The sequence below is a fragment of the Pollicipes pollicipes genome, unplaced genomic scaffold (genome assembly GCF_011947565.3).
Source record: "Pollicipes pollicipes isolate AB1234 unplaced genomic scaffold, Ppol_2.1 Scaffold_6052;HRSCAF=7182_pilon_pilon_pilon, whole genome shotgun sequence".
NCBI lineage: Eukaryota > Metazoa > Arthropoda > Thecostraca > Pollicipedomorpha > Pollicipedidae > Pollicipes > Pollicipes pollicipes.
In genome coordinates, this window is record NW_023596805.1 from 3,663,582 (window position 1) to 3,691,520 (window position 27,939).

Sequence of the window (27,939 nt, forward strand, 5' to 3'; positions counted from 1 at the left end):
TGTCATGTTCAGTATTGCTGAAATGTGTGTAATCAAGATAACTCAGCACCGATAGCATACGAGCGAATACGAAGAGAAATGGTAGTGTTTTATAAGGCTCGTTCCCTGGCGACATAGGTACATTCATAGACATTTTAGGTGTAGAATGACTGCCGTCAAATATTTTTAGCCTGCATAAATAATCCAGCAACAGGAAAGCTTCTTCGTTATGGCTTTATGGCTTGGCTTGCTGTCAGATAGTTTGCAACTATTGTGCTTTTGCCTGCGCGCTACTTTGACGTTGGAAGACGAAATACTGGCTCTAACCTGCGCATGGCGTAAGTACGTGTGTTCGTGTGCGCGCATTTGCGTCTGTGGCCATGTGCCCACGCCTGCGTGACGACAACAATGTGCCTACTTTCGTGCATGTGGCAAGTCTAATTAAAAAGGTTAAATCGGATTGAAGTGTGGTCGTTGACCATCGTCCATCCGATAGATTACCACTGACCATAAATGCAGTCACGTTTACTCCGACACGACATTGACCTGACCCGATGCTTCCACAGGAGTGTGGCAGCGGGTCAGGCCCCGCCCGCGACCTCAGCGCTGCCAGAGGTCAAGGTCAAGGCCAAACCACAGGACGAGCCGCTCAACATCAAGGAGCCGGTCTGGACCCCCAAATGTACGTGAGAATGTTGGTTTTGATGATGTTGTATTGTTACGTTGTGTCGACCTCCTCCGACATTTTCTAGGGAATTTAGGTTCGTCGTTGAGATTGCGTGTGAATATGAGCTTCTAATCGGTCATATCCTTGCTATCGGCTTTAAATAATTTTGGCTGTTGGCTCTATCACTATGATTCAGTCCACCATACCATATTCCTTTTCGAGGGAGATATTATTGTTTTCTAATTGCTCTCAGAGTCTTCGTTGCGTGCTATTTCCGTCCTGTATGAACGCCAAAGTGCGGGAAATTGCGGTCTTGTTGAATGATTACGCAGAGAAAGTCGATTTGATCACATTTTTTGTGCTCCTCTAGAGCATTCGATGAAACAAACTAGCTTGAAGATACAAGAAAGACCTTCAACCCGTGACTTTTAATTATTAATATTTTTATGTTGAGCACAACCGACGTCGAATAGACCAGCAGGCACTGGTTAAATGACGTTGTTAAGAAAACATTGATGCCCATGTGATAACTAGACGTGCCGATGCAATGGTCGTGGTCACGAGACAACGTGAGCACTGCACCCAAACATCGACTTCCCATGAATACATCGATGTTTGCTTAACAGCGTCGTTTACCCAGTACATCGTGCCTATCGCAGATCGGCTACATGACAACTCACTTAGTACAATCTTCCATAAGCATGCATGCCTCAGATTGCGTTGAAGATCTGATTTGATTGCGGCAAAGATCTGACTTTGAACGCCACAGCCGCGTTTGTTCCGTGGGGACCACTCAGCATCGTGTTGTTTTTATTCACGATGAGTTGCTGTCTTAATCATGGCTGAGCACCGGAGGTCGTTGCACTGTTTCAGCGAGTCCCACAACGGAACGGAAGCAATACAGAGCCATCAACTACGACAGCAGTAGCCTGGAAAGAAAGAAAACGGTAAGTCGTGGATTGGCGCTGAGCATCGATCGGAATGAATGTGACGGACCAGCTCTACCAGCTCTTGGGTTAGTTGAGTTATGGGCAACTGAGATGGAGGTATTCGCGCTATGTGTGCACGAGTCTCCTTCAGACGTGAACTGCATCGACCCTGACCCTGCGCGTCTGAGAACTAGCGTGTGCGTTTGCGATGTCATTTCACGACGCCGGTGGTCCTCAGACTCACGCTCTCCGACTCACGCTTCCGGCTCACGCTCTCCGACTCACGCTCCGACTCACGCTTCCGACTCACGCTTCCGACTCACGCTTCCGACTCACGCTCTCCGACTCACGCTTCTGACTCACGCTCTCCGACTCACGCTTCCGACTCACGCTCTCCGACACGCTCCACTTCCTTCTTTCCGATGATCTTTGAAATGCCTGTTGTGTTCTCGGTTTGGACTGCGTGTTGTGTGAACGGGTCAGACGGTGATGAACAGTTTCAACTCCTTGTCATGACCTTTATGACCTTTGAACCTTCCGCCTTGCGTCGCCCCGTTGACCCGCTCCGTGCCCGCAGGCGACACCGCCACCGCCGCCGCCGCGCCTCGTCCGAGTCGTTCGCGTGGCGTTCGCCGGAGGTCCCACAGCGGGACCCGGCCCGGGCCGGGGCCCGGCAAGTGGCTCCTCCTACCTGCCGCGGCCGGAGAGCGCCACCGTTACGCTGCTGCGGGAGGCGCGAGAGGGTCACATGCCCGCGGGGCGCAGTATCTCAGCCAACAGGAGAGCGCCTTGTGTAAGTGTTGGGTCTCTGCAGGCTGATGGCAGTGGGCGTAGAGGCGGGGGGGGTTAGTGGGAGAGGATTGGGAGGACGGGAAGGGGAAGGGAGGGAGGGGTCAGGGGAGGGGAAGGAGAGGGAGAGCTCAGGGGAGGGGAAGGAGAGAGAGAGGGTCAGGGAAGGGGGAGGAGAGGGAGGAGGTCAGGGGAGGGGAAGGAGAGGGAGAGGTCGGGGAGGGGAGGGAAGGAGAGGGAGAGGTCAGGGGAGGGGAAGAGAGGGAGAGGTCAGGGGAGGGGAAGGAGACGGAGAGGTCAGGGGCAGGGGGAGGGGAGGAGAGGGAGAGGTCAGGGGAGGGGAAGGGAGAGGGAGAGGTCAGGGGAGGGGAGGAAAGGGTCACGTCAGACCAAGGAGCCCGGTACCTCAGCGGCAGAAGAACGCTCTGTATCAGTGTTGTATCACGCCGGTTTCCGCAGGGACGATGAAAAGTTAGGGGAAGGGCGGGGCGGGGGAGAGGGAAGAGGGGACGCGCAGGGAGAAAAGCAGGCGCGGTGGGGATTGGAGAGGGATCTGGTGGGTCTGGGTATCGGCTCGGGGTTTGGAGAGGGTTCCGGATTAAGACTGCTATAGGAAGGGAAGCGCTGGGGTAAGGGCTGTGCTGGGTATGAGTGCAGCCGTTGTTAGGAGAGGCAGATATCAGGGATGGGTCAGGGTTGTAGAATAATCGAGGGTAAGGGAAGGGCTTTAGGAGGATGTCGCCGTCACTGTGAGGGCTGCTCACTGCCGATGTAGGGGTCAATGTCAGTGGAGACAATGTTCGATTCAGTTTGAGTGTGGTATTTGTGACAAAATGGTATCCGTGGGTATTGGTGACAGCAATGGTGCCTTCGGACATAAACAAGCAAAATGCCAGCGTGGCATATATGCGACAAAGCTTAAGAACCCAATTCAGCTCTCTCTCTCTCTCCCCTCTTTCTTCTCTATCCATCTCCTACTCCTACTTCTCTCTCTCTCTCCCCTCTCCTATCTCTCTTTCCTCTCTTCATCTCTCTCTCTGTCTTCTTTCCTCTCCCTACCTCTCTCACCCTCTCTCTTCCCTTACTTTGGAACACAATTCTGCATGAAAGCCCAAGTTGCCACAAGACCCCACCTTCCGTTATCATCATCCATCAGAGCCCCGTCCAGCCGTGTCTGTCAATCCTTGCGATTGTCCAAAGGTAACGGACGCCGCGTCTCTGTCCGCCAGACAGACATCCCGCGCAGCGTTCGCCCCTCCCCCCGTGAAGGAGGTTGAGGGCGTGGGGGCCGACGATCCAGGGAGGAATGCCCCGTGGCCCTCCGCAGTGTAAGTGTCCTGCCCGTCTTCGCGCTGGCGCTCCGCAGTGTAAGTGTCCTGCCTGCCTTCGCGCTGCCCTCCGCAGTGTAAGTGTTCCCGACCGTCTTCGCGCTTGCCCTCCGCAGTGTAAGTGTTTCCGCCCCGCCTTCGCACTGCCCTCCGCAGTGTAAGTGTCGTGCCCGCTTTCGCGCTGCCCCGCAGTGTAAGTGTCCTGCCCGCCTTCGCGCTGCCCTCCGCAGTGTAAGTGTCCTGCCCGTTCGCGGCGCTCCGCGTGTAAGTGTCCTGCCCCCTTCGCGCTGCCCTCCGCAGTGTGTAAGTGTCCTGCCCGCCTTCGCGCTGCCTCCGCAGTGTAAGTGTCTGCCCGCCTTCGCGCTGCCCTCCGCAGTGTAAGTGTCTGCCCGTCTTCGCGCTGCCTCCGCAGTGTAAGTGTCCCGCCGCCTTCGCGCTGCCCTCCGCAGTGTAAGTGTCCCGACCGCCTTTGCGCTGCCCTCCGCAGCGTAAGTGTCCCGACCGCCTTCGCGCTGCCCTCCGCAGTGTAAGTGTCCCGACCGCCTTCGCGCTGCGCTCCGCAGTGTGAGCGTCCCGCCTCGTCCTTGCGCTGCGCTCCGCTGAGTACTGCGCAGCTTGTGTAAAGCCAGGGGTACTCATCTTAACTGGGTAACAGGTTTTTCAATTGATTCGCAAAGCACATCACACACATTCAGAATCATGACAGAGACGGTGCGTACAATGTGCGCATCGTCGCACGTAATATTCGGGCAACCATATCTAGCCACACCTGCTACCTCATTAAGTGGGTGGTAACAGGTTGGGTGGGTGCTGCAAAGCGGGGGAATGAAGGGTATGGGTGCGGGATGGGTGCGGGTAGGAGTAAGAAGTTATTCCTGGGGGTTTTAATGACTGAGTGGATATCGTTATTGGACTCCCAAGTGGGTCCCCCCATGCTCCAGTCCCGGTTTGCGACATGGTCCCTGAGCGTTGATGTGACCAGTACAGGTCGCAGGCCGCTACATAAAAAACGGAACACGACGTGCGCAGCGCTCCCTTTTTGTAAAAATAACACAAGCCTTTCAAGCCACTGGGATATATATGATGTATCCAACGAGTAAATCAACTGCTTTCAGACGGCTGAGGAGAAGGAGAAAATCAACAGGACTGGTACGCGAGAGTGTAACGATAACCTCCATAGGCACAGCCCCGCAAGGTAGATCCATTCTGCTCACATGCAGATGTGTCCCTAGCCCAAGCCACTATCTCTACACGGCGTCTTAGACTAGTACTCATTTTTGTCGTGTTTCAAGACCCAGATTCATTGTTTTCCCTACCCTATATCGGACCTTGCATTTGAGTGGCCACTGCGCCCAAAAAGCGCCACAGTGTCAGCTTGTTACTGATGGGGCCCACTGTGACGTCACTCCTTATACCCTGATTGGCTGAGCTGATTTGCGCGCGTCTTTTCTGTAGCACGGTCCCAGTACGGCTTAGGTGGCTACTCAAGCGAACCTGAACTGATCTACGAAGACGACGAACCCAATCCCAGGTGAAAGCCCAGTACTTCTATATATCTTTACTTCCCTTCCATTGTCAGCCCAAACCATGTACGATGCTTGTACATTGCTCAATTAACATGCATGTGTGGTGTGAATACTGTTGTTCTTCTCACCACAGATACTTGTTTTATGTTTGATGATCCGTTCGTTGATCCGTGCTTATTGAGTAGATTAAGCACTCTCGGAGTTCGCCTTAGCTGAGTGACTGGCGTCATTTTCATCGCGCTCCGTCCCACTAGATGGCACGGTCGGCGCACTGACCGATGCTGGGATCAGCCATCTGCCGTCGGCTCTAAGGCTTGGTGTTCGTTTTTCCGCCACTAGGTGGCAGGCTCGGCGTGTGGAGCGGTACCGCGGCCAACCAGGCCGGATTGAGAACTACACCCCCGGCAAGTCATCCCTGGCTGAGCAGGAGGCGGCAAAGGTCAGCTCCGGGTCAGCTGGGGTCGTGTCTGAGCTGTCGGGATCAGCCGGGGTCAGCAGACATTAGCTGTGCGTATGCCAGGATTGGGTCCTCAGTTGAAGTGACTCCATAAGACCTTCTGCTGCTTCAAATGGCTCCCTGATTTCGGCAGAGCCTAGATGACGCTCGTGGGTGACCCATCTGGGGCCCCTATGACCTATGCTGATCTAAAGTTAGTTTGTGGGCCACGCGTCGCAGGCTGCTCACAGTTAATGAGTCCTTGTGTCGAATTGTAATGCTGAACATTTCCGCTGCTGGCATGATGTGTGACACGGGTGTGGATGGAAAAAGATGACTTTCGACACCAGCATGGTATTGCCGCCACACATACTGAGAATTTGAAGTTAAAGAAATTACAGGAAATTAAGCTATATTTATAACCGTTACGTCCCCAAAGTGTCGCATTCTTCACATTGGTAGCCATCGCTGTGGCCTAGAACTGGCGCCATCAGAACACCTCCAACGCAGGGCAGTGGAATTTACAGACCCGTGTCGTAGAGGGTTAGCCTGTGGCGCGTCTGATAGCGGCGGACTGTTTCCAGTACTGGGAAGAGGTCATGGGCTATTTTGATAAGGTACGACTACATGTTGGGCACTATGCATATCATTAACACTGCATTTTTGGTTCGTTGGCTTACGCCACGATTAACGCTTTTGGTTTATTGGACATCGTAAGGGTTGTGTTTTTATGTGACGTGTCACGCATGCACGTGCTGCACACACATACTTTCCGGGTAAGATGCGATTTGAAGCGTCATTTTTTTTGTGGGAGACGGCGCAGGATGAGCCAACGTTTATTTGCCACGCTATTTGTGAAAATTGTAAATATTCGCTTTGGCTTGTTTTGTGCACGTCGGAAGGACACAACAGTGCATAGCCATTTAACACAGAGTATCCCCGCTAGCTGTGTTGCATCCGCTTCCAAAACGCAATTCGTTTTCATAGAAGCGTGCTTCGCATGCTTTGGTTCAGACTGCATGGTGATCCTGGCTTCAAGATTTGGTATATTAACCACCCTAATGAATGAGAAACGGCATACAGGAGACATCTTGAAACATCCTGAGCCAGATAACATGATGCCAAACAATTTCCATGTGTATATATATATATATATATATATATTATATATATATATATATTACATGCTATATATGCATATATATACGTATATATTATATATGTGCATGTATACTATATAACCAAACATGTAATATACATATATGCTGCTACATATCGCTTAAGCGACACATACCCTCATTATGTATTTACTTTCCCAGCTTTTTTTTCTTCGCATGTCTGAGGAACTGTTTAGTACATAGTTGCGCAGGCAGCACATGCCTCTGGGGCATCCAGGGCATATCAAGATGGTTTGCTTTTTTCCATGCTTTGTTGCTGAAAAAATCGTTGTTCTGCTAATGCAATGTAGACAGGTGATGCACTTTTGTAACATATATGTCGATTGTTTGATATTCTCTGTGTTGGTCAGTGATTTGGTTGTTCGTAATAGTGCTAATCTCCGTTCATGTGAACCCACTCTCAGCTCACTCGTGGCCAACGGCTATTCCACTTATGTGAACTAGTTAAAGTGCTCTTATAAATGAATGTGTGTTTCCATAAACAATTTAATGTGGTGGTTTGTGCATGTAAGCTATTGAACAAGACTGCACAGTCAGATGCAATCAAACAGAACTTTGCTTCTGCGGGCGTGACGGTGGCGCGTTACGCTCTAGTTCTGTCAGGACATGTTCGGATCGGTCAGGACATGCTCAGTCATATTTCTGACATCTAGCCAACCTGAAGACGTGTACGAGTATACTTATTTAAAGCGTTTTCTTGTTGGTATATCAATGGATTATGGTGTATGCAGTTTGTGTAAGAGTGCGTCGTCTTATGCGTGTGCGGCTTTCCTTGCTCGGCTGGCGATGAATGATAACACACCCTCTGTGCGCCGCGTTACGAAGCGTACGACATTTTCGGACCGCTGAATAGCCTGCATCTGACTGCGCGGAATCGGTCTCGAATCTAAGCGTTGTCTAGGCATCCAAGCGTACGGCGACATGTTACGTCACTAAGTGTGCGTGGCCTCTCGCTGGTGTCGCCCGGCAGTTCCTGGAGGATCACTCTCACATCAAGCTGGAGCGACCTCTGCGGGGCGTGAGAAGTGTGAGTGTCTCGGGAGTGAGAGAGTGAAGACGCATGGCTGCGGACGCCCTAACTCCCGCGCGCTCGTGGCACTCCTGGGCTCGCTTCGCTTGTGGTTCTCACTCGGGATTATGCTGTGCTCCGGTCGTGAACAGACATTTGGTGCTCGATGCGTTCGCCTGCGATTTTTTGATGTTTTTGCCGTGTTGATCACTTTTTCAACTTTTCCACGATTTTGTGTTGAAGATGGATTTTGCGACTTCTTTTTTTATAGCGGCGATTATAAACACAAGAAGTTATTTTTGCTAGCGTATGTAAACTGTTTGCTGTTTTTTTCGTTTCCACCGATTTTCGTGCAAAAGAACGCCGTGAAGTTTTTAGCCAAAGGAGACTGTAAAGTGCACTTACGGCTTTTCTAACGACATCCACTGTTCGCTGCCAACGGTTGATGCATGTGCTCGGGCGATCAGTGCCACCTCCCTGACAATAATAACGCCATATACTTGAGAGAACAGTGCCACACTAAAAGACCGTCACAAAACACAACTGGGGCAATGGTTGTGTCGGGATGGTGATCTCTGTTCACGACGTTAAAATATACACCCGCTTCACCCAAAACAGGGGAAAAACGAATCATCCTTAAAGAATTTCACGTCCAAAAAGTCAATCAAGGCTGTAAACAGCACAATATCACTTCAAGTGTGGCCACCAACGGCGCTGCCTCGACGATAACCAATCGCAGAATATGAATTTGAGAGACCTGAGCCAATTGGGCCGTGTGCCTGCGGCCAAGCTTTGGCGCTACTCACCGGGCTTTGTTTTAAAGATTCCGTTGAACTGGCAAGAAATGAATGAGGTTGTTTTTTGTTCCGATCATGCGTGTTATGACCACAGGAATTTCGCCATAAAGCTCAACGCTCAAAATACTTTGGTCGCTGGTGGATAAGACCGAAGTAGATATTGCCGAGCAAAACATGCTTGAAGTGTTCAAAAGTGCGTGTGATAAAAAAACAAAAAGAATCCCTGTTGCAAATGGGAGTAAATTGGCAAAGCAAACTGAAGGCAAATTTGAGGAACTTGCTCTGCATGTCGAATTACCCCCTGCTCATACACGAACGATTGCATATAAATTTCGTCTTCAACGTTGGCACTTTCCCTCTAATCGGATTGTCAACCAAATCGATATTATCTGCCTGATTGACGCAATGTTTTGTAACATGGTATTTGACGCTTCATTGCTTTATTAACCATACCATCTTCTTGTGGGGCAGTGCTGATCGTTACAACTGCTGCGTTGATTTGATGACCACTGCCGTTGATTTGATGACCACTGCCGTTGATTTGATGACCACTGCCTGCGGGCATGCCCACTGTTCGTCCTCTGATCGTGTGTTGTCTTTGTTCTGCTGCCATGCCCGTCAGGAAGAAGCCTTGGACAAAACCGAGTCGAAGGTAACACCACCTGACTGTGACGAAAACGACAATTAAACATGCAATTACCTTAATCGTGCTCCTTCCCGATGGTCGATGCTGCAAAGGCATGTACTTTCCTATTATTTTTAGTCACGCTTCATATGCGAACTTTGTCCTCTCTTGACACTGGTATTCTTTGTTTATGCTTATGCGCTTAGACAACGGAGTTAATCGACACTTGTACAGCCCTCTTCACAACAGATCTGTGTACTGACGTCCACCGCGTGGATGACAATATCGACACGATTCTGGGTGGCAGAGTGTCGATGTGACAAAGCGACAGTGTCAGGTGACATATTGTCAATGTATTGTTGTGTACGTCAGACCGACCTCGCCAGTCAGATCCGCACACCGACATCAACATCTGAGACCTACGCCCAGAGTTTTGACCTCGTCGAAATAGGCTATCGTTCTCGCCTTTACCCACTGTACGTCTTTGCTAACGTCCGCAGCTGTTTATTACCGCAACTAGTGGATTTTTTACCGTGCACATTATCTACCGTACATATTTTCTAACGTTCCTCGGGCCAGCTATTCCAAAAATGTCCTTACTGTGTGTTGGCGCGTACCTCCGTGGCGGCTGCAGACATCCCAAAATATCACAACATCTGTCTTCGCATGGCCGTTAACGTGTGGCACAAGGGGGTTGCGAACCCGAGACCTCACGATCACGGACCGATGGACCACCATCAGCGCCCCCGGAACCTTCGTCTGGGCCGCGCTGGTCCTCTGGCCCGTTGGTCCGTTGGTCCGTTGGTCCGTTAGTCCTTTGGTCCGTTGGTCCGTTGACCCGTTGGTCCGTTGGCCCGTTGGACCGTTGGTCCGTTGGACCGCGCTGGTGACCGCGACGTCGCCTGTGTGTCGGTGCACCTGTGTGTCTAACGCGCCGCTCTGGGCTCCAGGCGGCGAACCGGTCCTACTCGCCGCCGGACGACTCTTTCGCCCGACGGTACGTGGCAGATATGCCAACGTCGCTCTCGGCAGCTCACGAAACGTCAATGTAGCCCTTGGCAGCTCACGGAATGCCAATGTTAGCTCTCGGCGGCTCACAAAACGCCAACGTAGCTTCGGCGGCTCACGAAACGCCAACGTCGCTTTCGGGCAGCTCACGAAACGCCAACGTAGCTCTGGCAGCTCACGGAACGCCAGCTTAGCTCTCGGCGGCTCCACGGAATGCCAACGTAGGTCTCGGGCAGCTCACGGAACGCCAACGGTAGCTCTTGGCAGCTCACGGAACGCCAACGTCGCTTTCGGCAGCTCACGAAACGCCAACCTCGCTTTCTGGCAGCTCACGAACGCCAACCTCGCTTTCGGCAGCTCACGAACGCCAACGTAGCTCTTGGCAGCTCACAGAAACGCCAGCTTAGCTCTCGGCGGCTCACGGAATGCCAACGTAGGTCTCGGGCAACTCACGGAACGCAACGTAGCTCTCGGCAGCTCACGGAACACCAACGTAGCTCTCGGCAGCTCACAGAACACCAACGTAGCTCTCGGTTGCTTACGGAACGCCAACGTAGCTCTCGGCAGCTCACAGAAGGTTTTTTGTGAAAGGTTGCAGTACGCTTGCGAAAAGTCTGCGGGAGTTTTGGAGCTTCCTTCAATGCACCATGCGTGGTTAATTTGTTGGAAGATCTTTTTGATGTCCGGTCACATGTGTTCTCGTCGAGTACGGTGCCATGCACTAACTTCCATGGTGCTACCACCGAAGAGGGTGAAAGGAGCTGGGAACATTGTCCCTCACTTTATCAAAACGGGTGTTTGTCCCTCCAAATCCGGTCACTCGAAGCACAGTTTTACCTTCAGCGATGGACATCATTTTAGATGGGATTGCACCTCCCGTTCCTTTTTGGGGACCTACGATGTTTAGGATTTGCCTGGACCCATTGAAACTCCCTTGAGGTAGATGACTCAATGATCGCCAAATTTTGAAAAGTTGACTCAAGCACTACACCTCACATAGTAGTTGCTCAGGAAGAGAACCCCGTTTCACGTGCACATGACTTATGTCTTCTGATCATGCAACTTATTTCCATTCTGAACCCCCTTCCATACGGCAGCGAAATTACTGGGAGCTATGCGGTAGTCTAGCCTTTCATATCTTATGTAGAACAATGTAGAAAACTTGAAAAATGTGGACAAATTTGAGAAAGATTACCTGGCTTCACTCGAGCAGCCGTAGAGAATATTTCCAAGCATCGCACTGACTGGCGCATCCTTTTTGGTTTAAGTCTATGGACTATCATCTTTCAGCGAAATCATACTAGTTAAACTGGCTTAGCATATGCATCATTGTTATTTGAAAAGTATGGGTGGGAATGATGCGTGTCGTGTACGGCATTTGATTGCAGTAAGTAGGCGGTGAGCATAGCTGGACCATATCCGGACCATATCCGAACCATATTCGCACAATAGTTGGACTATATCCAGGTCATATCTGGACCTTATCCGGACCATATTCGGACGCCTCGTTTTTCAAAGAATGTGTTCATCGTAGCGATTGCTCTGGTTTTGTCTTACTTCATACGCTTGCTTTTAATGCGTTAGTTTGAATATTGCTTTTCAGTAGACCTTGATCCCGCTGTACACCCTTTTGTGCGAATGTGATAACGATTATTGCGTTGCTTGAGCTCATTTAATTTCATAACAGCCTTCACTCACTTCGATGACGACATTGGAGCTGATATCATGGGCCTTTGCCTTCTACGTAACGTTCCGAAATGGCCAAGATATAATCTATATATAATTACATCTATTATATAAAATATAATAGATACAAATGGCCAAGATATAAAATGGCCAAGATTTAATCCAAGACACCTGATAACCACTCATCCAACATGTCCTGAGTGACTGTTTCTTGCCGCTTTAAAGTGGTGCATCGGAGGCGGACAGTGGCGTAGAGGCGCAGGAGCGCCGCACAGTAACGCAGAGCCAGAAATCTGACGTGTATCCGTACATGAACAGGTACTCCCGTACTGGGTTGCGTTTCCCTGGTGCTGTGTCCTAGCTGTCCAGTCCTCTGTGTAGGGCGGCCTCAGCATGTGAGGCCGATTAATTGGGGTCGAGGTGATGATTCTAGCTTCCGTCCTCCCCTCGTGCAAGAGTGCTGGGGTAGCCGTCATCATCCCCAGGATCCGTCCCCAACATCCCCAACTTCTGCCACCCACGTATGATGGACAGCGTGGGCCATAGGCGGTGCGCCGTTTCACGTGCAGAAGTCTGAGCATTTCCAAAGTGAGTTGTTTCTTACTTGAGCACAGTGACACGCGCGGCCGCGCACCCATTCGGTGTGTGGTGTGTGCCTGTTCCTCGGGTGATGTTCACACCGATGCAACCCCTCGTCCGGCGTGTCAGGTGCGGCACAACATACAACCAAGCATGCTTGTCCCACCTCAGCGTGTGCGTGCGGGTTTATCAAATGCCACACACGATAGCATCGGCATATTTGAGGGCAGCGCACGAAATTGATGAACGGGTAGCTAGCGAATGTGGTATTTCAGCGACAAAAGTTACATTTTTTTGTGGTGCTCCCGGCGTGTCGTTAACAGGCCCATGTTATGGTTGACTACTACCTTGCTGGTAATTCGGTCTGACGTCGAATGTGCAATGTCACTTGGCTTCGTATGTCAACCACGTCACCATCCACCCACCTGACGATGACCTCAAAGGCCGAGAAATGACGGGATAACAGGCAATACCTTAATGGGTTGGAGTCGCCCCACAACCTTCATGGCTTGTGTCTTGTTATGGCATTTTTTCGCTTCTCATTTTTGGTATTCGTTCAGTTCTGTCTTGCCATTGTCACGTTTTCTCAGGTATCTACCTCGCCATGCGTCCACGTACGTTGTAAGCATACGCGCGCGTCCCTCGTTTGCATTTACCACGCTTCATATTAACCCCCGCACGTCCCAACTTATGACCTCACTGCACTCTGATCTCGCTCGGGTTGCAGCGTTTTGGACGGCTACGAATCCGACTCGACGCTGGTATACCACCGGAACGAGCCGCCTGTGCTGACATCTGGCGAGCAGCGCTCGTACTACCACCAGATCCAGCGCGGCGGCGACGTGCCTTTGACGGGCCTAAGGAAGCCGGCCCCGGAACGGCCCAAAGGTCAGCTGGGGTCAGCCGGGGTCAGCTGGGGTCAGTGTCCCGGGTGTTTGTCGGGGCGGCTTTGTTCCTGCGGCCAAAGCTTGGTCAAATCGCGGTGCCCAGACACGAAACGTGGGCTAACGGACTCAGCAAAAGTGCGGGGAGTACTGCGAGCAAGGATAACCTACGCTTGCTTTTTGGTATGCTCTGCTCTGCTTTTTGGTAACGCACTATTTTCGCTTCAATCAAGCGCATCTCTTGTTTTCGGCATTAGCCATTGTAGCAACGTGGTGCATTCTTCGAACAGTTATGCTGTAGCCGAATCTTTAAAAGAAGGACGGAGTTTGGAAACCACCGGAGGGATCTGGTTTTTCAAAGTTTGAGCACCACGGATCGGCGTCTGGACATCACGATCTGACGTGGAGTGATGATTAATTCTCATAACCCAGTTTAGCTGCTTTTATGAATGCTCTGTGTTCAGTGGATGACTGTTGTGTTGTGGTTTTTCCAACAGTCCTCCCAGAATACAGGCTTGAATTCTAACCCGACTGCGTGTAGGCCTACCTTTTCCAAAAAAAAACCCTTAACTGAATTCTAACTGAATCACCATAGGTTCCCTCGGCCTTCTCCCACCGAGCACACCCGCTTTTTCACCGAACGCCCAAACATTTGACTGCCTGCTCGTGGATAGATATATGCATGCCGCTTCATATCGCTGGTGATGGTCTAACGAACTAGCTAATTGCTGATGCCTCAATGGTCGACACTGGTGACCCGGCCCGGGTCACAGGTCACGTCAGGTCACATCCTGTCACGGTGGAGGCTGCACGGTGAGTGGCGAGAGCGGCAATCCACTGCCGCGCCCTCTCTCTCCTTTCTCCCCACCTCGCATCAAGGTAAGACACCGCAGCGACTGCAAGTCGCGGACGCTGGTCCTTGGGTCGCTAGACACGTTCGCACCCGTTTCCAACGCACGAATCGCGGTCTCCGGCACCGCATGGCGATGAACAACTGGGCTGACGGATTGGGAGTCTGTGAGGAGCAACGGCCAATCACAGCCCGGGCTCGTAGGAAGCCACGCCCATGGCACGCGCCTGGACTTCTGCGCTGCTGGCGGCGGCTTGAAGGTGTTGACGGTCGGCTGTTGAAAATGTTTGCGGATGCTGCCCCGGACGGAGGGGGAACAGAACCTCCGCACGCCTTGTGGACGCGTCAGGAAGCAGACTGAAAATGGCGAAGGCTCTTCTGACGTCACTGCGCATGCGTTGCTCGGCGACCGCGCCGTCGCCATGGTCGCTCTCCAGTTCTCCGCCGTCGCGTGACATGCACCGCCCGCCGCTTGCACGGTCACGTGACCGGCATGCACCACCCCCTGAGGCCCCGCCGCTGGACTTGGCGGGTCGCGTGGAACGGCTGATGTAGTGGGGAGCACGGAAGGTGGTGGTGGCTGAACCAGCGGTCCTTTTCCCACATCCAGGAGGCATTTCCTTATTGTGGCTTATGTTAAGGTAGTCTGAAATTGTCCGCGCAAGCATTGCTAAGGTTTTAGTGATGTCATAACCAAGATTTATTCAAGACATGAAATGTTGCATGGAAAAATAAGAGCTCCATCTGTATTTATTTTTTACCCTCGCAAACCACATTTAAAAAACCTTTTGTAGCAAAAGGCATCGCAGTTTTTGCATCGCTTCCGAGAAGAATTCAGCTTACTAGTTAAAATTATGCGAACATCCCGTTACTCCTATGTAAGTTTTGCCGACGTAATTTGGCTGTTTGCTTTCGTACGTCTTGCAAAATACAGCACACGCTTTTTGGTGTTGCCAAAGCAAGACGTGGGGCAGAATAAACACCTCATGTAGTCGATCTAAAATAAAATGCAACATGAACCCCTCGCCCACAACGGGGGTCCCTCGACCGTGCTGACGCCATCATAATGACCTTCTCTGCTCCATAATTCTTTTTATTTGTCGCAGCGTTGAACGACGCATGTTTTGTTTTGTTTAGTTGCGGGCTCATACATGTTTATTTCATACATTTGTCATTAGATGTCGCTGCATTGGCTTATCGCCGCCACGGCGGGCTCGTTGCAGACTCTGACGTCACCACTGACTCTGACGTCACCGGCGGCGCCGGTTGGAGTCCAGCGGGCGGCGAGTCCGAGTTCGAGTCTCGCCCTCGTCAGACCCTCACTGACGGGGTGCGCAGGCCGCACGGCTCGGAGTCCGCACCAGAGTCCGTACCCGCCGAGCCCTCTTCTCCCCTCAGGGACCCGCCTACGCACAGTAACCCCGCCTCGCGCCCGGGCCCCGCCCCCGCCCCCGCCCCACGGCCGCGCCCGCGCCGCCGCCGCCACCGCGTCGGCTCCAGTCCCGCTGGACCCCGGCACTGGCCCAGTGGCGCCAGCAGCGGCGGCCGGATGCAATGACGCGGAGTCTGGAGCGCCCCCGCCGCGAGGGCGCCACTGTCGCCGCCCGCGGCGCCGCGGAGAAGCCGCCGCCGGCGCCGGACGCGCGCGAGAGACTGCTTAGGCGCGCCGGTGAGACGACAGCCGCGCCAGCGCCGCAGCACAAGCAGCCCGCCGCCGGCCGGGCGACGCGTGAATTCCCGCCAGGGCGGGAGAAGACGACGCCAGCGCCATCTACCCTGCCGAGAACGAGCCGCGAGCGAACCCGACTGGCCGACCGCCGTGCAGTCACGGGCAGCGCCTTCCTGCTGCGGGACCAGGGCAAGGCGCGGGCGGAGGGGTCAGGGTCAACCCAGCGTGGCGTGACGCGGGAGGGGCGAGCCGTCGCCACGTCGGACGAGCCCGCGGCCTCGTCCTCGCCCGGGCTCACGGTCGCCCCCGCGCTGCCGACACCGCCCGCGGCTGCGACGAAGGTCAAGGCGGCGGCAAGAGGAGACAGCGTGGCGAGAAAACCGTCGCGCCCGCCGGCCAGCCTGAGCGAGGAGCAGCGGCGGCTGCGAGAGGCTGGCTGGAACAACCCGAAGGTGCGTTCCAAGTCTCTGCCTCGGCCAACGGCGGCGGGCTCGCGAAAGTCGTCGGCGCCGGTGGTGGAGCGGCTGACGAGGCCGCCACCGCTGCAGAAGGCGCGCAGCTTCGCTGTTGGCAGGTCGGCTGCGGGCGTGACCGAGGCTATGGCGGCCGCGCGTCGTCCCAGTGGGAAGGTTGTGGCGACTGTGGACCGGGTGACGTCACCCGGGGGCGGGGTGACGTCACCCGGGGGCGGGGTGACGTCGCTCGACGCTAAAGCGAAGGCAGCCAGTGCGAGAGTGACGTCACCAAACGGGAGAGTGACGTCACCCGAGACCGGGTCCCTACCCGCCTCGTACCGCAAGCGATCGCGGCCGGCCGTTGAGCCGCCCGCCGCTCCTGTCATCTGTCGGCGCAGCTCGCAGCTGAAGTTGAGCGAAGCGGCGCAGTTTCGTCCGCCCAGCAGCCTGGCCAAGCTGTCCGTGACAGGCAAGCCGCCGGCCAGCTTCAGCAGGGCTGCGATACCCCCCGACAGCCGGGCCGGTGCCGGAGACAGGCACAGCACGGGCAAAAAGCCGGTAGCCACCCCGCGGGCGGCTGTGGATGACAAGCCGACGGCAGAGGGCCCCGTCCACACGGAGGACGACGCAGATAACGGGGTGGCTCTGTCCGATAGTCAGAAGGATGGTCTGGGCGTTGTGGAAGAGACGGATTCGGAGAAAGATGCCGGGAACGGAGAGGAACACTCCGACGGGATTTCAGAACGCGATCCAGGGAAGGACGAACAGAGCAACGGTATCAGCCGGAAAGTTGAAGGGTCAGGTTCCAGCGCAAACAAAATGGCGGACATCGGTGAACTTCCGCTGACAAGCCATGTGACCTCATCGCCCGCTCGCGACATCAGCCCCGGCAGCCACGACTCTAGTCACGTGGCCATAGCGGACGCTCAAGACGCCAGCGCTGCAGCCGAAGTGCTGAACCACGTGACTGCACCGGCAGCCCACGACGCCAGCCCCGACAGCCACGACCTGAGTCACGTGACCTCGGCCAGCGAGGAAACGGGTTACGTGAGCTCAGAGTCGCGCAGCCCGCCGAGCCACTCGGCGTCCGGCTCGCTAGCACGTGGCCAGCACATGACGTCGCCGAGTCTTGTGCTGCGGTACAGCATCACCCAGGAGGGCCGCTGGTGGCCGATCGGCGACGGCGGAAGGGGAGAGGAAGACGTCAGCGTCTGAGGACATGCCGACGGCGGAGTCGGCGACGCTTCGGGAGGGGACGGCGGCGACGACACGCGCCAGAGGGCAGAGCAGACTCCAACGGTCGGAGCGCGCCCCCGATCGACCGCCCTCGCCAGGCCGGGCCGGCGCCACGGCGCCCTCTGGCGACCACTACTGGGGCTCACTGGACCGACGCGCCCGCTCGCCTGCCCCGTCGGACCTCGCCGGCGAGCTGGCGGCGCTGCGCGACGCCCTGCTCTCTCCGCTGGCCGAGGCGCAGCCGCGGCGCTACCAGGAGGCCGTCGCGCGCCTGCTGCGCCTCAGCCGCCGATCAGCGCACTTCCAGCAGCTGAAGCCCCACTACCTGGCGCTGCAGCGGCTGGCTGAGGCGGGCGTGCCGGCCGCCGACGCCGGCCGCCAGGCGGCGCGCGCGCACTCGCGCACCCTGCTCGAGATGCTGCGTGTGTACGAGCGCTACGACGCGGCGCTGGAGGACCGCGAGAGGCGGCGCCGGTGGACGGGCGACGTGGCGCTGCGCCTGCGAGGCCGCTCGGTGGAGGACTTGCGCCGAGTGTTCGCCGCGCCGCCGCCTCGCGCCCGCTCGCAGGTGCAGTCGCGCTGCTCGTCGGCCAGCTCGCTGACGCAGGCGGAGGTGGGCCGCCTGCGCCGCCAGCTGCAGCACCTCCACGGCGGGGAGGAGGCGCCCGTCCCTGCCGCCGCGAGCTGGGGCGGAGGACGAGGCCGACACGGACGGGTACGCGGTGCACGTGACGGACTTGGCGGTCGGCAGGCGGGAGGTGTTGCCGGTGCGGCCCCTGCCGCCGGGTGGCTACTCGGGCGCGTCACAGACGATGACGTCACACCCCGCCGCGTCACAGACGCTAGCGTCATACTCCACCCCGCCGCGAGCGATGACGACTCAGTCGAAGACGCTCCCCCTGGTCAGGTCTCATGGCTTGACGTACCAAGGCGCGTCGCATTCCATGACGTCAGAGGAGCGTCACCAGCTGGTGCTGCGTTCGGAGCGGCTGCGGCAGCTGCGAGAGGAGCGCATCGGCCGACCGATGACGTCACCCGTCTCCACGATGACGTCACTCGCCTCCGCGCCCCCGCGGACTGGCCCACCCCGAGGCGACGTGGACTCTCCCCAGCGAGACAGGAGCCTTCCCCGACACGATGTCAACTACTCGCGACGTAAACCTGAGTCCTCAGCGCACCCACATTCCTCCTCGGCAGACCCGCATTCCTCCTCAGCGGACCCGTATTCCTCTTCGCACGAAGCGGGCTTCTCCCCACACGACCCCGTGACCACAGTTGCCGCGTCCAGTCTTTCGCCACATTTCCCCAACCCAGTGCAGAAGCCGCCGCGCTCGCGCGAGCTGCTAATGGATGGCTTCAGCTCGCTGCCCAGCGCGGCGCGGCTGCGACACCAGCGCCCGCTCGCCGCCTCCGCGCAGTACGTGCCCGAGCGGGCTGTCTCGGAGGCGAGGGTGGACGGCGCGGCGGCGGTGGTGGGGCGCGACGCGCCGGCGGCGGCGCGGCGCGCGGCGCGCGAAACGGAGCACCGCGCCAGCGCGCCGCCGGCACTGCTTGGGGAGCAAGGCGAGGTAGGCAGGCGGCCGCTGCCGACGCCGCGCGTGGCACCCGAAGACGCGGCCAGCCTGGTGGACGTGGAGTGTCGCCACCTGCCGGCGTCTGGACGGCGGCGCTCAGTGCGGCGGATGCTGCTGTCGGGCTTCAGTAGCATTCGGCGGCGTTGGCGCCGTCGCGGCAGCGGCGAGAAGCCGCGGAAGGAGGCTGTGGTGGAGTCGGTGGGGGCGGAGGTGACCGGTGGGGGCGTGGCTGGTGGTGCCCGTGGAGTCAGCGGTGCTGTGGCGGCAGTGGAAACGAGGGTAAAGACGGTGGACGCGGCGACGTCCACGGCCGTGGACACGGAGGTCAAGCGTTCCATCGGACCGCCGCACCGAATCCGCACCGTGACGCGTGTTGCTGCCAGCGCCCCTAGCGGCGCCGCTACACAGCCGAAGTCTCGCCGGCCACTGCCAGAGGTCTCGCTGATCGGCCAGATGTTCACCTCGAGCCCCGAGCTGGGCGACCTGGACGGCTACGCGCGCGTCTGGCGCCAGACCACGGCCACCCTGCGCGACGAGTTCCGCCCGGTCAGCAGCTTCTCCGGGAGGACGGACGGCAGCTGCAGGACAGCCTCCGTGGTGGCGTCGACGCCCGTGCCGGCGTCGGAGAGCTCCGACACCGCCGCCTGGTCGGGCGCCGCCGCCACGGATTGGTCGATTCACAGACCGGTGGGCCGCTATGTACCCGACAGCGGATGGCGCTCGCTGCCAAGGCCGCGGGCACGCCGCCACCCGCCGCCGCCAGGCACGGGGTCGCTGCCGCGGCCGGCTCCGCGCCGCACGCCCTGTCCCTGCTGCAGCCGGCCGCACGAGCCGCGCACCGGCCACGGTGAGTGCAGAGGGCACGCGGCGAGGGCCAGAGGGATGGATCGGACCGGTCACTGGGGTAGGAGGCTGGTAGAGAGACAGACCGGTCACAGGGGGTAGGAGGATGGTAGAGAGACAGACCGGTCACCGGGGGTAGGAGGATGGTGGAGAGACAGACTGGTCTCTAGGGGTAGGAGGATGGTGGAGAGACAGACCGGTCACTGGGGGTAATAGGAGGTTGCAGAGACAGACTGGTCATGGCGGACAGTTGGGGATGACGAAACAGTCCGGTAGGTGGGAACACTTGAAAGGTGTTCTGACTGCGGTCAGGCGACCGCGGTTGGTGACATCAAGAAGCCGTGATGACCAACGGTAGGCGGTGAGTGTATATGTGGGAACTGGCTGCTTTGTACAATGCCTGCAGATTTGGTGCACGTCGTCATTGTGAATGCTGTATTGTTTTGGTGTGTGCTTTACCGAGTGAGGTTTTTTGGCTATCGCATGTGCAGTGTTGCACGTTTGTGTGCGAATTATTAATGGTTGCCGCTTACGCTTCAGTGAGACTCTGACGTTTGGATTAAAGTGGTGTATGCCTGCCTAAGAAAAACAAAATGAAGAAGAAAGAAAAACTTAAGTTACATATATGAACGTTCAGCACCAGTTGCAGGCAACACCATGGTGTGAGCTTGGTCCACGATCGAAGCATTGTAAATGAGCTGTGCCTAGAGTGTCAAAACCCTCGGCCCCTACGATCCATATCGCTATTGCCGTCTTGTTGACGTCGTCAGGTACCTGTCGATACCCTCGGTATAACAACCCTGCACGCCCCACTTACACCTCTTGCCTGGTCCACATCCTGTTTACACCCACGTACGTCCTTTCCACACCCTTAAGGACCATTCCACACCCCTCGATGTCCATGTACACCATCAAGCGTCATTCTACACCCCACTTGACGCCCGTTTGCATCGTCAGTGGAGGGTCCGCGGTACCAGGAGGCGGCCGTCAATATCCACTACCGGTCACCGGTGCGCTGGGAGGAAAAGGAGCCACTCTCGGATCAGGAGCTGCGTCCGGCGTCAGGAGGACGCCATGCGACGCGTCTATCAGGAGGCGCGCCGCAAGAAGGAGCAGCGCCAGGTCGAAGACCGGGAGAGCAGGCGACACTGGCGACAACTTCATGTGAGGGGACGGGCCGGTGGCGCGTGGCTCGTGCGCTCCTCACGTGCGGAGGGCTGTTGGCCATTGTTGTAAAGGAAAGCCACACTAAGGGCAGAACGTATCGTCGTGAGCCAGACAGTTAACTCCGGGGCTCTTCGTGGGCTGCATGCCATTAATTTAGGATGAAAGTGTGAGTTATTATAACGTACGGAAACGAAAAGGCAGGGCTGAATTATGCTAGACTGATGACCAAGTATGGCATGAATGGCAATACCTCGACTCACGTCTCTAACAGCAAAAATAAACGCAATGTCTTTAGCTGGTACAGTCCCTAGAAAAGTTTGACTATTCCATTTAACTCAAACATGTGACCATCAAATCGGATTTTTTTTCAGACCGAGCCAAAAGTCGCCCATTCCGCTCGATCGGTACGAGCGCCTGTACGATGACGTCATAGACAATCAGCGGCTGGCCGTCACCGCCAGCGTCCTGCATGAGTTCAGGGCGCAGAATAACCGGTAAGTGACGGCAACGCCTACTTGTAACGTCATCGTGGCCAGATAGGCCTATTCAAATGTTTTTGGCTTTGTTTTCGCTACGATTGCCGCCATTTCTGACGAGACTGACTGCTGCCTCAGGGAGCTAAGCTTGTCTCGAGGAGACACGGTGAGGGTCAGGCGGAAGATCGATGCCAACTGGTACGAAGGCCAGAAGGGCACCCGCATCGGTATCTTCCCCGTCACCTATGTACAGGTGAGCGCCGCTCTTCCTGATTCACTCAACTGTGAAAGGTGCTCTGGAGCGTTGAAGATGCAGTGACAAATTATTAACCTGCAAACGAGGGCAATGACGAGGCTCGTGCAGTCACGTGGTTGTAGCGGTGTCTCAATGCTCTCGGGTTTCGTTATGTGCCGTCCTGGACCGTGTCATTGTGAGGTGGCTGTTTCCGGCCTTGCTCACTGTGGTTTTATTTTGTCGTGATGGCGGTCTTTTGACGGTCTTTTCCGTGACCTACACCCGCTGGTCTCCTTGATACCGTCAGGATAAACAGAGGCATATCATTGCCGCCATGGATGTCAGATATTGTCATTTTAAGTTATTTGTGCTGTCAAGGTATTTGTGAAGTCGCCGGGACCATAAACTTGTAATTCTGTTGACTTTCTGAAATTAAGAGACGGCCAAAAGTTGCGATTAAGGAATTCGAGAAATTCTGCCGAGGTCGCCAACGTCACCTCTTGCAACGTAAAACGTGATCGGGACAAGTTTCCCGTGCAGAGAATCGAACCCGGGACCTCTCGCTCGGAAGATATTATGCCAGGCCACTAACACCGCCTGACCGCTAGGTGAACGACCCCCGTGCCCGGTCGACGGAGCGATGGACGCCTCGACCTCAGGTCAGGGCCCGACATCGATTCACGGCGCAGACCAGCATGGAGCTCTCCCTCAACAAAGGTGGTGTTCCGACTCCGTCGCCGCCCTGCTCGGTGGCGACGCCGCGCACAGAGGCGTTTGTAGAAGTTGGGCTTACGGGAGACCCGGGCCGCTTCTATGGTATTTAAGGCGTGAGGCACGTCACTGAGAACATTATAAACACACCTTGGGTAGTTTGTTTTCTGCAAATGTTCGCCCCCGCAAGAAAAGCCTGCACGCGCCCCTGTTCACACAACTGGCTGACGAAAATCTTCACGTGCAGCCAAACTGGGACGTTTGTCGTCGAATTTTGTTGCTGGAGCTGAAAGCCATCAACGGAACGTCATCACACGTCATTACATGCCATCACACGGGATCAAAGGCACCATCTCTGAATGAAGTGGCATATTGACGTACCCTCTTCTCGTGACGTATTGAAACTGATGTCACATCACGTGACATATTGACACTGCGTCGTGGCTATCGGCCGCCGCTCTTTACTGCTTATGCCGGCATCTTAAGACCCGCCAACAATGACGATAGGTATGGTCAGTTTTCCATGTCATGTTCAGTAGCCGTCCGTGCGCAGCCATAATAGCGGTACTGGAGATATCCCCAAGCAGGCACTCCCCAAGTTGGCACTCTCAGGCTTTGTACTTCCCAAATTACTTCCTAAGCAAGTGCTCTCCAAGTTGGATGCTCCTAAAGATCTCACTTCTCAAGTTTCTTCTCCCAAGTCGACGCTCTCAAGTAAGTACTCCCATGTTTCCACTCCTCAAGTTTTCACTTCCCCAGCTGGAACTCCCAAGGCTGATACTCCCCAAGCTGGCGTGCCTCCAACTTGGCACTCCTCCACCCGTGACGTTTAGCATCGTGCCGCGTTTCGGCACTTTCCTCGGTTCGTTGGCACCAACACGCCCTCGTTCTGCCTCCCGAGTCTGACCCCCTCCCCCTCCTCCCGCAGGGGACGTGGTGACTGTGCTGCGACGCGTGGACGACAACTGGTACGAGGGTCGACGCGGTGACGTCACTGGAATCTTCCCCATCAGCTACGTGGAGCCGCTGGGCAACGAACCGCGCGAACCCAGTACGCCGCCATGATGGATCACGCCGTCCAACAGAAGACAGTCTCAATATTGATATAGTGCTGATAATGTACAATCTCAATAAATATCAAAGTCTTATCGGTATAGTCGATGAACATGAGAAGGGTCATTTGCACCGCATTGACGTGTTGTGGGCACCAACAGGATCGACTTCTTTGATCAGGCTTTTGCATCCACGATGCTAAATATGTCAGGCAAATCTTAAGACTAACACTATGAAGACTATTAACAAAACTATCATAAATGGAACTGATCATCTTGCGTCTTACATTTGAACATCTGAAGTTAAATTGACCCCTTTATGGCTGTATGCGCGCACAATGCGTCTGACCATCCATAATCAGCGTAATTTTACTTTATGTAACGTACTGACCGATGAGGGTCGCGCTAACCAGTAAAGCGTTTTTCCTGTCACCTAGCGGCGCAGATGTGCACTAACGCTTGTCGCCGCGGCCGCTGCAGGTGTGCAGCGCCTGAAACCGGTGGGGGCGCCGGCCGCGCACGGCTTGGTGATGGACGGCATGCCGACACGGGGTGGCGGCCAGGGCCAGCTGCGGGTCGAGGTGCAGCAGGAGCCGCTGACGTACGTACTGCCGCCCCGCTGCGGCGGGACGGCTCCCCCGTGTGGCGAGGTGGTGTAGGTGCTGCCGCTGCTGCCTGCTGTGGGACGTGACAGGTTCTCGGTGTGCTGCAGTGTGTGTGGATGTCTTAACTGCGGCCCATGCCGCACAGCATTGCTCCCCCTAATCATATGTGAGCTGTGATGTTATAGAGACTCACAGGGGTCGACTTATCTGTGCGGTCTGGTGCCGGATACCATTGCCTTGCCCATGCTGCCTAGTCTCTTTTCATGTTTATCATGACATGTGCTTGGTGGCATCTTTTCATCCCGTCTAGCTGGTGTAATGGACTGCTCTACTACCCGTTCGCTGATTGAACCGCGTGTTTGTAATGGAGCTATGGGTGACATTGCATTCGTTGGCCAGGTACCGCGTGCTGTTCCCATACGACCATCAGAACGAGGATGAGCTGGATCTGGAGGAGGGGGATCTGATCCACGTGCTGGAGCAGTGTCCGGACGGCTGGTGCGTCTCTCTCTCTCTCTCTCTCTCTCTCTCTCTCTCTCTCATCTCTCTCTCTCTCTCTCTCTCTCTCTCTCTCCTCTTCTCTCTCTTCTCTCTCTCTCTCTCTCTCTCTCTCTCTCTCTCTCTCTCTCTCTCCTCTCTCTCTCTCTCTCTCTCTCTCTCTCTCTCTCTCTCTCTCTCTCTCTCTCTCTCTCTCTCTCTCTCTCTCTCTCTCTCTCTCTCTCTCTCTCTCTCTCTCTCTCTCTCTCTCTCTCTCTCTCTCTCTCTCCCTCAAACCCTCCCTCTCTTCCTCTCTCCATCCCTCCCTCCGTCCTTTCTTCCCCATCCCTCCTTTCCTCCAACCCTCTCTCTTTCCCTCCATCCGTCCCTCCCTCCGATTAGCGCTCCCTCGTTCTCTCTCACCTCTCCCTGTTCCGTCATTCCCTATACTTTCCTGCGCACCCACTCACTGTATGATCGCAGAGCAAAGCAAAGCAAAGCAAAGTACTTCCACTGTTCCGCAGTGTATTGCAGATGTCTTTCCCTTATGTACGCTCACGAAGAAACATGAAAGACACTCAGAAACATCTCCTGGCTCGCCTTTTTCTTGTGATAAGCACCCACAGTGCGTTAATATCTGATGTTGGCGGGCTGTTGCATCCGTCATGGACTAGCGGGGAGGCCCGGTTAGTTCGCTCGGCGTCGCACATGACAGCCGTCAGGGGCGCAGCTAGGGGGAGGGGCGCTTCCCGTCAGACCCGCTTTTTTACTTCAGCACAGTGGACGGCTCTCTCGGTCCTCTTGTGATGAGTGCTTACTAACCATCACCCGCCCCCCACCCCTTCAACCCCCACCCCTTAAAAAAATTCTGACTGCGCCCCCGGCACCCGCATCCGAGCCCGGTGGTGGTGCCGCAGGCCAACACGTGCTGCCATCTACCGGTAGGTACGTCGGCACCAATCTGCGCACGGGAATGTTCGGCACGTTCCCCGGCAACTACACGCAGAAGATGTGACGTTAGAAGATGTGACGTCAGAAGTCGGCCGGACGTGCCGGTTGGCTGGAACCGGTGACCCGGGACCCAGTGACCTAGAGACCCGGTGACCCGGGACCTAGTGACCCAGAGACCCGGTGACCCAGTGACCTCCGGCAGAAGCCTGGAACATGTGCTGAAGTGCATCGGTTCAGCCGCGGGACGTAACACCGTCCACACCACTCACGCCGCAGCCCACGTGGGCGGAGCTTAAATGCCGCCGTTAAAGTTGGCCTTCAACGGCGCGACCCTACTCGTCGCCTCCAGTTTCTCCGTCTTCGAAAATCCGTCTATGTAGCTGCACAGCCAGGAGGCCGCTTGAGGCTTTTGTGCTTTGTCGATGGGGTCAAGCACAAGTGACAGCGTTCAGCGCCGCTGCTGGTTGTCGCCTCAGGACCTCGACGAATATGCCGCCCAGGATGTTGAAAGCCCTCGCGCTACGCTTGCACCGATCAGCCGACACCAGTGACGTCACAGGATAGGTTGGGGGCTGTCTGCGAGTCGACGCACTGGTGTACCTGCCTTGTTTCGTCGCCGAGGCCTTATCTACAGCTGTAGCCCGGGCTCGATTGTGGAGGGTTCGAGTGTTGGGTGGCCGAGCCGCTGCCGTCTGTTTGATGGTTGCCAGGGCAACTCGCGGATTGACGGATCGAAAAGCATGACGTCACAATGTACCCCAATGACGTCATAGCAAGTGTGCGCGTGACACTGTGTGGTGGCCTTCTTTCCGATATATTGACGTGGAAAAATGTGAACGGTATGAGTGTGCTTATGGGTATCGTTTGGACTTGCGAGATTCTGCGCGAAGAGAACATAGAAGGACCGCTCCCGTAAACGAAGTCCTCTTGAATTAGATATTTAACAGGCTCACGCCCCAACGGATTTCCTTCGACGTGAACCGCCTTACGGGGTCAAAGCGTTGTTCCTTTAGGTCGTTGGGAAGCACTTTGGCCGTTTGTTTCGCCGTAGGTATATCTTTGCACCAAGGTGCTGGAGTGGCTTTGCTCGTTTATTTAGTTGTAAACGTTGATGTGAGTTGTTAATTGATACCGTAGAACGGTGGGTGTCGTTTTTAGAGGCTCGATGTACATGTAGTAGGTCGCGAATTACGAGAATTTATGTCAGGTCGTAGAAAGACATCAACGTAGCAGTAGTGGAAGATGCATAATTTCTTAGGCGTGTATGTGTATGTGTGTGCCCCGTTATACGCTAGCGTGAAGTGTGTAACGGCTGACACTGGCAACGGGTTTGCGCTAAGAGGTCAGCACTTTGGGTGCACGGGCTATCCAACCATTGCACTGGAATCTTTCCTCCCGGCAGGTGTACAGGCCGCGCGCAGTCGGCTTTACTTAAGCTGTTTTGCCGGGCAGTCCTGGTCAAACGTCGCTGACTAATCTGCCGCGTACAGTGAAAACGGCGCTTTGCGACTCGCAGATTCTCTCCTCCTCGAGAGATGAGGAGAGGACTCCGGCTCTTCAGTTCTTCGATGGTTCGGGTCCACGGCCCCCTGGCGCGCGATCACCCGCGTGCCCGGCACGTATCCGTCGGGCGGCCCGTGGCGCGAGGTGGCGAGCCGCATGCCGGCCGTGCCGCACCCCTAGTCACCTCCAAAGACGCGCCCCCAGTCGCACCGAGCGCACGCCCCTAGTCATAGCCGCGTGCACCCCGCGCGAGCACCCCGCGCGAGCACGGCCGCGCGACCGCCGACGCGTGCGTCCGCTCGCACACCCGCCCTGTCGCTTCGTCTTCCGCTAGCGTGTGAGGAACGAGCGTCAGTTCGGCCGCAGTGATGTCTTCCTGGGGCTGCGAGCCGCCGCGCGGCGACGCCGGCTCCACGACCGCGCTCGACGCGGCCGGCGCCTGTCCAGAGCCGTGACCGTAGTGCTTCCAGCGAACCCGATGCTAGGTCGCAGCGTGACGTCATCAGTTCTAACGAGTTTGCGTCAGGGCTGCAGTGTGACGTCACCTGTTCTAACGAACCCGCGTCGCGGTCGCGGTGTGACGTCACGGCGTGGATTTTGCGGTGTGAAGCGCAGGAGCCACTTACCCTGTTGCCCTGTTGCCCTGCCCTGCCTCGCCTGCCACCCCGTCCGAATGCCGGTGCGGCGCTGTTGCAAATACAAGGCCCAACTTGCA

At 55.8% G+C, this 27,939-nt stretch overlaps 1 protein-coding gene and 1 long non-coding RNA gene across 2 annotated transcripts; both read left to right on the forward strand.

Moving 5' to 3' along the window:
* Positions 1–556: 556 nt before the first annotated feature.
* On the forward strand, positions 557–2,203 carry LOC119104809 (uncharacterized). Its single transcript, XR_005094987.1, has 3 exons — positions 557–661; positions 1,520–1,593; positions 2,153–2,203. It is a non-coding gene; the product is annotated as an uncharacterized LOC119104809 (long non-coding RNA).
* A 994-nt stretch (positions 2,204–3,197) lies between these two features.
* LOC119104700 (uncharacterized) lies at positions 3,198–27,939 on the forward strand. The gene is made up of 14 exons (XM_037228417.1): positions 3,198–3,206; positions 4,069–4,142; positions 5,558–5,657; positions 6,239–6,271; positions 7,803–7,859; positions 13,264–13,424; positions 21,005–21,211; positions 21,586–21,708; positions 21,829–21,943; positions 22,534–22,642; positions 23,565–23,687; positions 24,169–24,289; positions 24,693–24,791; positions 25,716–27,939. The coding sequence occupies exons 1-14, from the start codon at positions 3,198–3,200 to the stop codon at positions 25,783–25,785; spliced, it is 1,401 nt and encodes a 466-aa protein (XP_037084312.1). The 3' UTR covers positions 25,786–27,939.